At 41.3% G+C, this 15,144-nt stretch overlaps 1 protein-coding gene across 2 annotated transcripts in view; it reads left to right on the top strand.

Moving 5' to 3' along the window:
* The window catches only part of tafa5 (TAFA chemokine like family member 5), a 103,241-nt gene extending 88,644 nt beyond the window's left edge, over nucleotides 1-14,597 (top strand). For both annotated transcript variants that reach the window (XM_026363395.1, XM_026363396.1), the window contains exons 3-5: nucleotides 2,104-2,231; nucleotides 9,300-9,515; nucleotides 13,117-14,597. In XM_026363395.1, the coding sequence (XP_026219180.1) occupies nucleotides 2,104-2,231; nucleotides 9,300-9,308 (137 nt within the window). In that variant the 3' untranslated portion in view covers nucleotides 9,309-9,515; nucleotides 13,117-14,597. The remainder of the gene's footprint in view (nucleotides 1-2,103; nucleotides 2,232-9,299; nucleotides 9,516-13,116) is intronic.
* The last annotated feature ends 547 nt before the right edge of the window (nucleotides 14,598-15,144 follow it).

The following is a 15,144-nucleotide window of genomic DNA, read 5'->3' as shown; positions in this document are numbered from 1 at the left end:
GACAGCTACTGAAGGTGCCCTTAGAGCAAATTTATAGATAGAGATAGAAGTGAGCGCATTTCCCAAATGTTTTTTAAAAAGTGAGCATGCCATGAACGCTGTGGCAAAACAATATGATGTATGCATGGCCTATAATTCATGCTGTTTCACTGCCATCCATTCAGGAATGCCAGTTTCCATTCATAAATGCATGAATATGAGCATAAATTTATGTATCCTTCTTCATTTACTGCATCTTGCCCATATCCTGCACTGGTGAAGAATGTCATCTAGATACATTCACCCTCTGCTTTGGCTTCACCCTCCCTTCTTCTATTTCAGTCTCTTCTGTCTCTGATTTACATATTCAGGTGGCTGCTTGGTTTCTATTCTTGAATCTTTTTTTCGTGCAGTGTTAGGGACACAAATGACTGTGATTACACTTTGTCTTTCGAGGTGTGTCTCATTACGCTTCTGTTCTTCCTGTATTTTTCGCAACAGCCATGATTTTCATAGACCCCCTGTTTATGAAAACAAAATAATATTTGTTTATAAAAATAATTGTTAGTATACAGTGAAATCTCCACAGGGTATCTTTAATGTCTTGGAAGCGCCAAGGAGATTGTTTTTATATTTTGAGTTGTGCCATCATTATGGCTGTTATTGGATATTGCGGTTGCCGGTACATTGTTATAGAAGCACAATTTTAAAATGGCACAGGTTTAATGTACATTTTGAAAAGCTCATTGATGCATTCTGGTTCACTGCCTCATACACAAACAGGTAACTGCATTTATTATGTATGATTTTCTATTTTTGGTAAATGGTTTCTACCTCATCTATCAATTAATGTACTAACTAGTATGCATACACATTTACCTACTTGATGTTAAACTGCTATTGAGCTGGCTATGCTATGATTAATGTCAAATCCAGAGGCATCTTTCTAGAGTTACTATTTTGTACTTACAGTATGCTAAACAATCAGAAAGAAGACATTTATAAAAGCTACATATTTTGCTTTGTCATATGCTCCAGCAAAAACAACTTGTACCATTTAAAGTGGCAGTAAGCGGTGTTGTCACTGTCCTTCAACTAACAAGCAACTGGTTGCATCAGTGTGGGAAGGCTCTATGAGTACAGAGTGCACATCAGTGCATAAATCCATTCTTAGGAAACACAAGAAAATGTGCATCCTCCCTGCAACAACAGAAGGTGGCAACAATGCTGAAAATGGGGGGAACAGTACTGACACTTAATGTGTCACACTAAATGTAGGGGCACCATTATCGACCTAAAGTCACCAAAAAGAAATAAACACCTGCAAATACACTTTCTTCCAACTCTGATTTAATTGTCACCGTATTTATCAGTGTGGCACAGTGTATAAGAGAGGAATACAGTACAAGGGAATGTAATAGGCTCGAGCCCGAGGCTTCTCTGAGAAATGTTGAGACTGAAGTCTGGAACTTAAATGAAGCAGAACGTGCTGAGTCGAAGTCGGTGCTCAAAAAAATTACAAATGACAACATGTTGTTATGACAAAATGTTTCATTTAAATCGATTGACTGACATTGAATGTCACAGACTGTTAAAACTGTATATGTGAGTAATTTCCTTTCTTTACTTTTTTTTGTTTGCTTTTGTCCCTGGCAGTAGAAGCTCATGCACAAGGTTTACAAAATATGTCAATGTATTTTAAATGTTGCAGAATGCAAGCAGAGCTGTTAAATATAATTTGTGATGTTTGATTTACCTGACTGATCACAGCTCTCTCCATCTGTCTGATTCTCTTCATCTTTTCCTCATCTCTCACTGTCATCCCCCGCTCTCATATCTCTCTAATTGTCTCTTTACTTCATTGCTCATCTACCTGCACATCTCATCTCTCTTCTGATTCGCCCCCTACATCTCTCCATCTATTTCACTCCATTTATGCGTATTTCTACATATTTTTCACATCTCCTCCTTTCCATCACTTTTCCGCCGTGTCATCTGTAATCCCCCTCCAACCCATCCAGGATTTTTATCAATACATCTCCACATCCACATCTCTATCAATTCTCTTTATCTGTTTATTTGCCACCTCTCTAATTGTCTTTTCTCATTCTGCGTTCTCTGCAGCTGGCATTGTTCGGAAAAAGCAGTGGTGTGAGATGGTGCCATGTTTGGAGGACGAAGGCTGTGACCTGTTAGTCAATAAATCTGGCTGGACTTGTACACAGCCTGGAGGCCGAGTCAAAACCACCACGGTGAGCGCACACTCTCTTCTAGCACCCCCTTCCAGGTTACACAAACCACTCACAAACCAGCAGGTGTGTGCAAAATGTGTGTACTTGCCGCACAAGTGGCAGTGAGAACAGCGTGATTGAAAATGAAGCATTTGAAAATCAATAGTGGTGTAAATCAAAGTAAGGACACATTTGAACACATTCTCAGTTTAACAAGTTTGCTTGCCAAACAGGAATGTTAAGTGGCCATTTTAATAAGCTGAGTCATTGTGCAATGGAAAATATTTTTGTACTAGCTCCTATTAAAAGCAATGATTTAAAGTATATGCAGTATACAGCATGTAAAGCTGTTTCAAAGTACTATTTTTATATGAAAGACTGTGTGTAATTTTGGTATGGCAGCATGACTTCAATTAATACTGTATCTTTGTATGCAGAGACTTATATGTGGGGTATAGCCTGGACAGGTCACCAATCTATCACAGAGCTGATACAGAGACAGACAAAAGTTTCCTATACCTATTTAATGGCTTTTACGTTACTCGATTTTCTTCTTACTCCTTTAAGCACCATTTCCAACTGTTGCCATATTACTGTACTTCACACCAGCTTGTGCACAGTCCAACTATTACACTGTCAGTTATGCATTCACTTCACAGACCCATGAAAATGTTCCTCTCCCACCCATCCTCGTCTTCAGCTCATCTCCACCGACTGAGCACAGTTTGTTTACTTCCTCGTCGCTAGCAATTAGCTTGAATTAGGAACTCTCTTAATGTTAATGATAGCAGCAGATGGGGATCCACCAAGTGTATTTGCTACGAAGCCGCCCATTCACTCATCAACTCATTCTCCATACCCCCCATCTCCAGGCTCTCCAAGTCTCCTGCACGCCACTTCAACCTCAACTCCAAAACACACACACACACACTTGCCTACCACCTCACACACCCTCACACTGCTACCACCCCACTGCCTGCCTTACATGAGATGTAAACACTGTTCAACTCATGATTGTATGCACAGAGTCAATACTGCAGCAATTAAAGGGTCTCAGTTGAGAAACGTGTTACACAACACACAATCACACACAGACAGACCCAACACAGCTGCCCTATCTGTGAATGTCAATGAGTGAACATTGAGGACTGGTGGGGCATCATTAATGCATCTGTCATGATTTAGTCATCGGTTGACTAATTTGTTTATGCCGTCTTGCAGAACGACAACCACATGCATGCGCACAAGCACATACGACAGATAGACCACCACCCCTGAGCTGTACTGCGGTGTAAGTCGTCTGGATCTACCTGGTCGTGAACATTGTAATTGTAGTTATCACATAGCCCGGCCAACGCGCGCACACACACATTCACTCATACACTCAGTCATAGGTAACATATAGCTGGATCCATTTATCATATGTGACAGATATAAGAGCGAGTCATAGGGGGGGTCGCATATGAAAATGTGGTTGTCACTGCGTGTTAGGAGGCTAATAGATCTGATGCATGTGCATTCTGTCGTGTATGTTAACATGTGCTCACCACCAATGTCTGCTTGTATGTTGTCAGCTGTTTGCATATTCATGATGATGAATAGGTGTCGCTGCCTTGCTGCATAGGCCCTGTACGCCTTGGCCTACATGTACATTTCATATCCTGCGCGGGATGTCAGTCATTGTGCCTCTCATCAGCTTACACTGACAATATGCAGGATGTGACAGGTATTTCTCGCTTGCTTCATTGGCTACTTTAAGCTTGGTGACAGCTAGTGAAATGGCTGGACAGCTATGTGCACTCATCTGTGCCATTCATGCATGTGTGTGTGTGTGTGTGTGTCTGTGTTTGAGCAGCTTTCACTGTCAATGATTCTAATAACAAGCCAGAAACAGACTCAGGTCCTTGTTTAAGATTCTTCTAAAAGGATCAATGTATCGGATGGATGGACTACCCCAACATGACTGCGTCTTTGAAACGTAAAAGTAAATGAAAGTCTGATAGATTTAGGACATTACTGGATGCCAAATCTATTAAAGGTTAAGTCTGATTCTCTGAAGCAAAAATTAATAATAAACCTCTTGTTATCTGCAGACCCAAGGGGGAATCATGGGAAAGAACAAAACAAACAATTTACTCCTCAGCCTCCCTCTGGTCAACTTTGAACAAATGGCGCCTTCCCTAAGGCTTTGCAAGGTTAAACCCAAACTGCAGCCATTCCGGGATTGCCTAAGGATGACTGTTGGCTGTACACAGTCCAGTGAGCATGTCCGACCTGTCTGTCAGGTGTTTGTGCGAAAACATCAATGCAGACAAACAGACATGTCCCTAGGGGCGTTTGACTAAGCCAAGTCAATCTGACTCAGCCCCATAAAGAGCTATTTTGGTCAAATGTCAGGAGGCGCTTTGCATGTATTGGTCAGATGTTTGAGAAATTGTGTTTTTGTGTTCTGTCAAACAAAAAGACATTGTCGTTCAAGATGACACCGTTGACCTCTCCTCTGTACCCTTCGTCCCGTTTGAGTTGCGCGGCAGATTACGTGTACGCCACGCGTCCCGTCGCAACCTACAGAATCTCACCCAGCTCAGCCGCCACCATCTGATGCACTTCGGTTTAAAAATAACTGCCTCGCATACTTGTTTTCTCTCTCCTTGAATCCCTCTCAGACTTTCCTTCACTGTTTTTTTTTTTTTTTCCACATTTTATCCCTTCCCTGCCTTTCACTTTTATGTCTCCTCCTCTCTGTCTCCTCCTCCTTGCATTTATCTTAGTCTGAGCAGGCTTTGAAGAGCACATGTTGTACCTGTCAATAAAAACACAATATGGATTTTTCTAAGGCCTGCTCCAGAAGAAACATATGAAGATTGATATGTACATTGCCAATTGTTGACAGTAATGTTTTGAGAGGCGTTGCTTTTATTATCAGCGAATGGCACCTACAGCTGAAGAGGGACACATATCAAATAGAGGTGCACTTGTGAAGCTATAGCACATAATATTGTTTAATATATCGAGAGTCCTGCTGATACAGTGAAACGTTTCTCCTCTAAACGACTGACCTAACAGAAAATGGAATTCATCAGATAAACGGTATCAAGCTCTGAAACTGTAAATGAGCTCCTTGGCTCCACTTAACTCTATTAATGAAATAATAAAATGCAGACATTTTCCAAAAGTAGCTCTGTGTCAAAATGTATGACTTATGGCAAACCTGTATGCACATAGTAATGATCACTTACAGGAACATGGTCCAGACGTATCTGTCAAAACATGACTGTAACCAAGTTGTCTGGTAATTTGCTGTTCAGTAAACCCTCATTTGTGAACAGCAATTGTCCAGTCATTGCTTGCCAACTGTATCCAGAACCAGAACGGCTGTCATGCTTTTGATTTGTACACATGTTGAGGATGTATAAATGAGGCTGTAGTAAGATTGATGGTAGCTGCAGGGGAAGGTGGTGTTATTATTCAGCCTCTACAAAAGCAAAATCACGAGTGTGAAAAATGAATTAAACTGTGTTTATGTGCTCTGCTGTAGGTAACTACAGTTCCTTGTACGTTGTGGCCGATGGAGTTTTAAAATGACAAAATCAAATTACAAGTAGGTAAAAAACATAATAAATGTAGGGCAGCATGGTTATCACAGCAAGGAAGCCTTTCTGTGTGGAGTTGTCATGTTCTCCCTGCGTCTGCGTGGGTTTTCTCCATGTTCTCCATTCAGCTTCCTCCCACAGACCAACGACATGCATGTCAGGTTAGGGTTAGGGTTAGGGTGTAAGGGTTAATTGGTGTGAACGCTTGTCTTGTCTGTCTGTCAGCTCCGCGATAGACTAGCGACCTGTCCAGGGTGTAACCCACCTCTCGCCCAGTGACACCTGAGATTGGCTGCAGTACTCCCATGACCCTTAGGAGGACAAGCTGTTTGGATAATGGATGGATGCACGTGGATCTTTTTTTTTTTTTTTTGTCTGTACCTATGTGTGAAGTCAAGAACTAAAGCAGCTAAATTAATGAACACTAAATTTATTATAAAAACAGAAATACTTAAAAGCAGATTTAGACTTCTTTCTACTTTGTCTAATGACAATATCACAAATTAGCCACACAGTCTAAAACATAGACTATATTAATATAAAAGTATCTTTTTTTTATTTTTATTTTTTTTTGCAGCACTCCCACAGTGCTTTCCTCCCTACATGATGCTAAATGATTTGAATATACATTTTTATCACACAGTTACCACAGTCGAGCTCTGCCTTTGCTGCCTTTCCAAAGCGTTCTCTGGTAAAGCAATATGTAGTCTCAGCAGTCATCTCCTATACCTCCTTCTCTCAGTGAAAGGCTTACTGCTGTCTCCCTCCAGAGAGGAGGATGCTCCACGTTGTGCCCTCCACCATTTTAGACTGGCAGATGAAACGGCGCAAGGCGCTATCTCTCTCTGCGTGTGCCGACGCGGGGTGCGCGGTGAGAAAGAGGAAAGAGTGAGTGCACCATTAGAGGAGAAAAGCGAAATCACCTCAGGTTATCTGACGGCTTTTGTGACAGCCTGATAAGACGAACAATTCAAAACAGAGACAGTAGAGCAGGGTGAGAGAAGAAAAGATTGTGAGGAAGAGACAGGAAGAGATTTGAAAGGGAAAAGTCAGATGAACAGCATTGGGGAACATTATTTAAGTCATTTGCAGTTGGTGAGCATGTGTCAGTGGCTCTTTTAAAGCCTTCAGTGCCTTTTAGGTTCATGGAGAAGGACGTTCCGTTCAGGAGTAGTTTTTCACTCTCTAAGTTATAATTGCACAACTCCCACTATAGTACACATACTTTAGTCGTTGTTACAAGTGATTATTACAGGGCAAGTCAGTAAAAAAATAACATTTGCTGTTCGAATTCCAGCCAAATGCATCAACTTGTCTTGTTGAGCACTATACTTTTCACGTGTAATGATACAACACACCATTATTTTCAGACACGGCAGGAAACAGTAGCCGCCGCGCACTCTCGAAACAACTGAAACGACTAAAAAATCCTAACTAGGTCGTAATCACACGTTCTATTAGGTCGGTCCTGATTGGGGTATTTAGGCTGTGAACAGAGTGCTATGAGCAAAAGTGGCACCTACTGAGAGAAAGACTGTGATTACTGTAATCAAGACTTTTTCTCTGCAGAAAGGAAAGGAGATGACATGGAGATGTTGGGGAGAAAGGAGGAAAGAAAGGAGTGAGGAAGTTTGGGATGGAAAGAAGATGGTTGAATTTGAGCGTAGGGGAAGTACAAGCTTGAGCATAATGTTTCATAATATGATCTCATGTGTATGCGTATGCATATTTTATACCCTGTCAGTACTCTGCATGTCTCATGTCTACTGTCCACAGACCGGTCTGTGTCTCCCTTTAAGCTGCGGCGTATTTACGCATTTATACATCTGCCAGTGGCAGCATGTGTTCGGCCGAGTGTGAAAAAGCTCTTTCGATTGGAGTTTGTAAGCAACTGCTGAGGGTGTCCCCCACCATCCCCCCCATTCCTTCCTTCTATCACTTCCTTTCTGTTTCTTCCTCTCCGTCTCTCTGTGGACCGAGCTCAGTCTGGGTCTGATGGGACCATCCCAACGCTCCTACCATCACCACACACACACACACATACACACCCTCCCCACCCTGTTGTTCTGGGTCGGTACCGGCCTTGATAATTGATCCCTCTGGGCCCTGCAGGCATATCCAACAGTGGGTGGAACAGAATCACCACTAAGAAGACAGCTGCTTGGCCACCCCAGACAAGCTGAGAGAAAGGGAAAGAGAGAAAGAGACCCTGTTGCTGCTAACCATTAGTTCTATCTGCCAGCTTCCTTCTAGAGGGAGCCAAGTCAGCACAACCTCTCGGCTTGGGAAATACCAGGCCCTCCATTTTGGGAAGCTGAGAAAGATGTTGGGAGTTTTAGCAAAGGAGAAACACGAGTGGGGGATGGAGAACAAGGAGGAGAAGATCCGTCTTCCTAGTTTGTGTGTGAGATTGTTGGATTTATTGTGTTGTGTAAGCCTCTGCTAGGCAAAGTACTGTTACCTGTATTTAAGCCCAGGTGTCAACACTGCACACTTTTTAGAGTTGGACTGATTTCCATTTGTCCAAAAGGATAGGGGATTTCATAAAGCTTGCTTGTGCTCACACTGCCAGCAGCTCCCAGTTAGAAGAGCAACATATGCACACACAGAAGGACGAAACATGTGCACACTCAAATACAAGTGTAAATACAGTATTGTTGCTGTCTTTTGGAAAACACGTATCTCCAAAATGTCATCTCTGCAGGCGCTACAAAAAAAACAGAACTGTTTTCAGCAATGCACTGGGTTATAAATGTTTTTTTGGATGAGTAGATAAATTTTCTTAATCCATTTAAAGACTGTATACAAAATAACTGATGTATGCTTTCTGCAAATCTACGTCTGTACTCACCCAAAGATCAGTTATGAGAATAAAGACTTTCTTTAACTTTCATTCCCATGCTATTCATAATTAAAGTTTAACAACTTTATAGATACAGTGGCTCAGGGAGTTTATTCATACTGTAGGCATAGCAGTGCTTTGAGCCTAATTCTACCATCAGCATGCTAGCATACAACAAGAGCAATGATGTTAAGCCAAAAAAGGGTTGTTATGCTAAAAGATAAGCAGTTATAAGATTTATGAATGATTTTTTGTTGTTGTTTTTTTGACATTTTATTACTTAAAAAAGCTAAATTACTGGAAATACACAAGGCCTCTTTATTTTGCTTCAATGTGGGCTACTGTTACGCAGAACAAGACCCTGTTTTACTCCCACATGTCTATAATTAACACAGCAGAGTTAACACAGAACAGTTTCCTTGCGACAAACAGAAGAACAGAACAACTCTCCAGGGCTATACAAAGCCAAACAGGCACATATTCAAGACACCTCAGTAAGACAAATTTGATAATGGTGGTGGTGATGGTGATGGTGGTGTGACTGTGTCTAAATCTGGAAAGACAAAAATTGATTTTAAAATAAAACTCTGCATCCTCATTCTGAGCTTGATAATCATACCACCCTCCCCGTTTCCTCTCCCTCTCTCCCCTCAGGCTCTATGACGCGACAAGAGTCCCCCTCGACACTCTTGCACTATGGAGATCATTGATGACCCCTTGACAGACAGCCAAACACCATCTACTGTACTACCAACACCAACACCACCCTACCACCACCAAGATCACAACTTCACCCAAACTCTGGCCCCGCAAAGGCAGGAAGCAACACAAGCAGCTACAGCGCACCAGGGGCGTCTTGCAGGCAGCCAGGTACAACAGAACCCCTGCCCTGAAATCTGGACCTCTGTCCTTCAATAAATCCTTTCATTTGTAACTGAAGTCATTCTAGTGAAATTAAGTATATTTATTATTATTTATTTTTATGGTGGTTTATGGTTTTAATCTCAAATAATTACAATCAGTGTTGTATTGCATTATTAGACCACAGTCACCATCCTCCAGCTATAGCAGAACATGCAACAGGACACACATGCACACACGTATATTGAGATACAATTTACACAACTGCCTTCTTGTTTGATATCTTTATTTGGCTTACTCATTTTTCCATAAGCTCACCAGTTCCCCAGTGTGTGTTTAACTGTAGAAAATCCATGTGTGCAGCAATAACAGTAAAACCCATCGGGTTTATTTCCAGCTTGTTTTAGCTCTGCTTTATTGGCATGCCTTGTATACTGTCTTTTAAAGTATTTTCTATGTCAGATGGCGTCTGTGTGCTCGAATAAAACAAGGCACCAGACAGATACTGATATTAATGCACGTGACTGGGAAATAGAGAGTAGCCATGTAGTAAATTTAATGTCCGGTGCAATAAAAGGGATGAGGCCAAGGTCATAAAAATGGCCAGTCTCAGAGTTTCAGTAATGCAGGTTCTTCTGTTGGTCAATATTGTCAGCATTTATGAGTCATCATATAACTTAAATAAATAAATAATCTGACCCCGATGTTTTTCGGTCCAGACACCAAGTCTTCAGTAGATTTGAAACTATAAATAGATATAGGGTAAAATGCACGTAGTGAACTCATAGAGAGGGCCATCTAACATTGGCTTTAAACGTTTTATCCCATAATATACAGTCTAGAATAAGACAGTATCATATTGCCTGTAGTTATCAGATACCATACTGTGTCATGGAGTACAGCAGCTTATACTGCAGGAGCAGATATAATCTATACATTTCAGTCTGTTAAGGGCAAATTGTTTGTATCTAAATCAAATCCATGAGGTTTCTTTTTTTTTTATTCTTTCCTGACACCGTCGTAGTTAAATGCGTTCCCACTTGAGCATGAAAGTTCTAATCGTATTGTAAAATGCAGATAGTGAACCGTGTTTGCTTTGATGTTCTGATGAAATGCATACTGCATTTCATAATGACATCACACCCCACACAGCTTTGAACTCTCTCTTAATGTGGAATGGGACCGAGTGTCTGGAGGCCCATGCATACTTGTTCATGTATTTTGATCGCAGCATCTGCTGCAGGCATTATCCAACTTCACAGCATGTAATAAGTGATTTCCCATCTCTTTTTAACCTGTGGATCATTCCTAACCCACACGTTCAATTATGAATATTAATCTAAGTGCAGTTTGCATGCACCAATCTAACAAGACAAGAAACAGCTATGGCAGGACAAATATTGGAAACAAGTACTGAGTAGATGGAGAAGACAGAAGCACTTTAGAGTGACAGATGAGGAGAAAAAGCTTTATTCTATTTGCTGAGGTTTTGACACTACCTTGCCATCTTGAGAGTATGGCAAAGCTTCCAGCGCACTATTATTCCATCATGCATCAATTAGTAAGCTGCACACTCCTGGGGATTTTGCAGCTATCAGAGTCTACAGAGTCTGGAGAGGAAAAAGTAGCTCAGTTTTCCTCCATGCATGCCCATTCACACGTTCACCATGGGTCACCAATCTGTGACATTTTGAAGGGAGTCAGCAAGAGTTCACGCGGAGAGGAAATATCAAACCGATGCCATATGTTTGGGTGCATTCGCTTTATATAACCAGCTGGAGAGCGGAGCGACTCAATATGTAGCATGAAGACAGTTTTCTTATTCTCTAACACACACATGTCCACATGCCTTCACTTTGCACATGCAAAATACATATGAAAGCCAGCACAAATGTGAGACCATTCTTGTTTATACATCAAAATGTGCTGCCCAAAGACAGGAAGCTCTATGAATGGCCCCTGAAATCAAATATTTTTCCTTGTCTTTGACTCAGTGCTGCTGGGTGCATATCAATATGTATTGACTGGATTGCCTGCCTGATCCATAACAGGAGAAAACTGCACAAATTAAACATGAACACAAATATGTTCTGGCTATGACTTCCCCTTCTGTTGCTGTGAAACCTTACTAGCCTCACTCCAAAGTCTAACTGTTGAACAGTCAACCCCACTGCACGCAAAGTTTGTGTCCAAGTGTTCAGTGAGTGAGACTGGCTGTGCATCACATTCCCCTCACCTCTGCATTCCTCTAACACAATAATGTAAAATATTCTCCCGCCGTTATAAGATATAAAATAGAGTAATATGGTCGTTCCCTGATAAACCCAAGGTAATAATCACCTAGGGCCTGCAAATTTTATTCATAGGGCAAATTCATCTCATATTCATCTGACATCCATTCCTCTTTTTAATAGAAGGCTTGCAGTTCCCTGAGATGGGATTTATGTGTGAGATTTATGGGGAATCATTTGCCATAGTGTGGGTGTGAGAAAAAAGGGAGACTAACATAGAGAGAGTATAGGAATATTACCATGGCAGTCACAGGCTATGTGGAAGCTTAAATAAAACAAGACCATCGTTGTGCTTGGCATCCGTTTAAATCTGTTTCTATTTCCCTCGAGGTTTCCACGTTTGCTCTCCCTCAGTTTAATCAGCGGTTGCTTGACCATCCAGTGCCCCTGAAATCTCAGTTCGCCCACTAGGAGGCATTGACAAAATGAAACTGTGCTTACACTGGGATTAAACACCTGTTTGGGCAGCAGTCACAGTCAAGCAGTTAGCACAGTCATGCCCCTGCTTTAAGCTGTTGTACCTCTGGGTCATTTCATGGCCAACTCCAACAAAACCATGACATTCTCTTTATTAAACCCAGAGCTCATTGAGATTATTCCCAGAGCATCAGATATTGTCATCTGTGATACATTGCTAGTACTCCATCCAACACCTGGCCCTTTCATAGCAATTTGCACCCTGTGAAATCATCAAGAGTTCATTATTACGAATTAAGCTTCAGCGGTAGTGCAGAAGTCTTGGAAGGCATTGGCGGCTTTATCAAGTTGGCTGCGAGACTGGCAGGGGCCAGATGGTGAAGAGGCTTCCAGATTTGTCTTTCTGTGGCAGATTAATTGTTTCTCAGTCTCTGCACTGGGAGGCTGTTATTGGGTTACACCCGCTGAAAGATACTAAATATTTGACTGGCAAACCAGAGTGCTGTAATCAACGCCTCAATTTCCTGAGGAGCTATGGGTATATAAAGTTCTATTAGCAGTGATTCTCCTAAAAAAAATTTTTAAACTCTTTTTTTCTTTTAAATAAATAGTTTCATATGAAAACTAAATGTGCTTTATTGCCACAAGTTAAATGAGAAAATCTTGTAGCTTCATATGATAAAGCTACAGCCACTATCAGGTTAGTCGTACTAATATAAAGACAAACTGGATAATGACAGGATATTAGATCTCCATTAGAAATAATAACTACACAGTCGAAGCTGAGTTGTTTGTCCTTTCCTAAAGGCTGAGTTAGAGTTAAGTTAGAGATAGAGGAGTCAATGTGAATGGCTGTGATAAAACAGTCGTCTCATGGTTGCTCTGTTCTTGTTGATTCACAGGTCTCATAACACAGCCAGAAACGGGAAAACCAGGGAGTTGCTGTTTGAGGGGCGAACTCTCCCCTGGACGTTGGATATACTCTACTCACTGTAAAACACTTCCTATTCCCTGTGACCGTCTCCTCCGGGCTTGTGACTGCTCCCTCCTGCTATCTGTCGTTGGGTCACCATGTTGCGTCCACCTCCTCTCCACTATATCTGCCTGCTCTGTGAAATCAGCAGCGCCTGCTCGTGCCACGGAGGGTCAGATACCCCGAAATCCCATGATTGGTTTTTGCTTCACTGGAAGTCCGCTGTTTGAATAAAGGGATTTCCTCACATCTCTAAACTAGCCTCTAGAGCAGGGGTTCCAGAGCATAGACAGGATCTTTAACAGACCAGACCAGACCAGACCTTGTTGCTTCTCGGGCCACCTCCTGAGGCCGCAACAGCCAAACTGAGCTCTCTCTGCTATGAATAAGCCTTCTGCTGGAGTAAACCTCCCATATTTTTATAGACCAAAGAGCAAAACAACAAATACGATCATTATGACAGAGTGGACCATCTGGCAAAAACACACAGAGACTATGTGAACGTGCTGCTTGTGTCGCCACGGCCAACAACTGCCCCCACAGACACACGGTGCAGAAGCGGACAAACTGAAAGCCCGCGTCCAGTGGCACATGTACCGTGAACAATCAAAGGAGTACTTTTAAAACACTCCAGACATTTTTTTTTTTTTTTGAGACTAAGTCCACCACTGTATTTTGGAACTGGAGATATAGGTACTACATATGTATAACTGTGTATCAAAAAAGAAAAAGAAAAAAAAAATCTGATTTGCATTTTTCAGTAGCTACAGTTGGGACAGCTTGCAGCAAGAAATGTTGGGTTGGTCGTGGATAAGAAATGCAAATCATATCAAAGAAATCCTGAATATCTACAGAGAGTATAAAATGCTGCTGAGTCTGAAAAGAAGGAGTAAAGAAATGTCATTAAATGTATTTTGAAAGGCCCTAAAAAGTTATATATTTAACAGTTTTATATGTTGTACCTTTGTAGAGAAGCTTATTGGACTTGAAATGTGGTCTGGCAGTTTAGTAGGATGTGAACAAATGCTGTTGTTCTCATTACTGCTGGCTCGTAGTCCCAGGTTTTCTGTTCACACCTCAGTAGCCGCTTTCTTTTCATAGTCATCTGCAAGTTACTGTCTATCAGAAACATTAATGGAAAAAAAGGAAAGTGACACAATTTATTGAGGACTGATCTGCAGCCAACTGAACATTGTAAATCTATGGTAGTCAGTGGAAGCCATTGAAATCTGCTAATTTGCTATGATATTGTATTGTACACAGTGTGGAATACTGACTCATTTCCTCTCTATGGGTTTTGATCTCTTAATTTATTTTTGTGCTTGTGTTCGTTTTGCACAAGTCCGGCCTCTCTCTGATGGCAAGGAGTACAACGAGGGGAGAGAGAGAGAGAGAGAGCGAGAAAGAGGAAGCAGAGGAAGCATTGCAGAAGTATTAGAGTCATCTACATACATTTTTTATCATGAAATATTTTAAGAATAAATTAAATACATGAAAAGAAACGTGCCCTGCAAACTCAGGTGGTCCTGGTGTTCAAGGTCATCAGAAGGGATATTCAGTTGATCATACCCTGGTGTTACTTTAATGAATGTGCTTTATGTGTTCTGTCATACAGAAACAAAGTCACTCAATGACAATCACCTGAATTTATGATCACATAATTTATGGCTTAAAATCCTAAGAAGCTCAGTGGGAAAATGTATTGACGTGCAGCTAGTAGTTAGATCTACTCATTTCATGTTTCCATGCTGGAAAATACATCTATACATGTTTTAACCCTTTAATGATTAGGCCCTTGTCTAAGTCACTCAGGTCGCGACACATACAAATGTCTAAATATAGGAACTGGTTGTTTCAGATGTCATATGAGCTGTTGCTACAAGATAATCAACGTTCACTTCATCAGGGAGTGCTCCCGATTTGGCTCGTTGTAAAATTTGCTTTTCTATATAAGAGG

This window comes from Anabas testudineus, chromosome 23 (genome assembly GCF_900324465.2).
Source record: "Anabas testudineus chromosome 23, fAnaTes1.2, whole genome shotgun sequence".
Taxonomy (NCBI): Eukaryota; Metazoa; Chordata; class Actinopteri; order Anabantiformes; family Anabantidae; genus Anabas; species Anabas testudineus.
The sequence above is the reverse complement of the archived record's forward strand: the minus strand, read 5'-3'. Positions and strand labels throughout refer to the sequence as shown.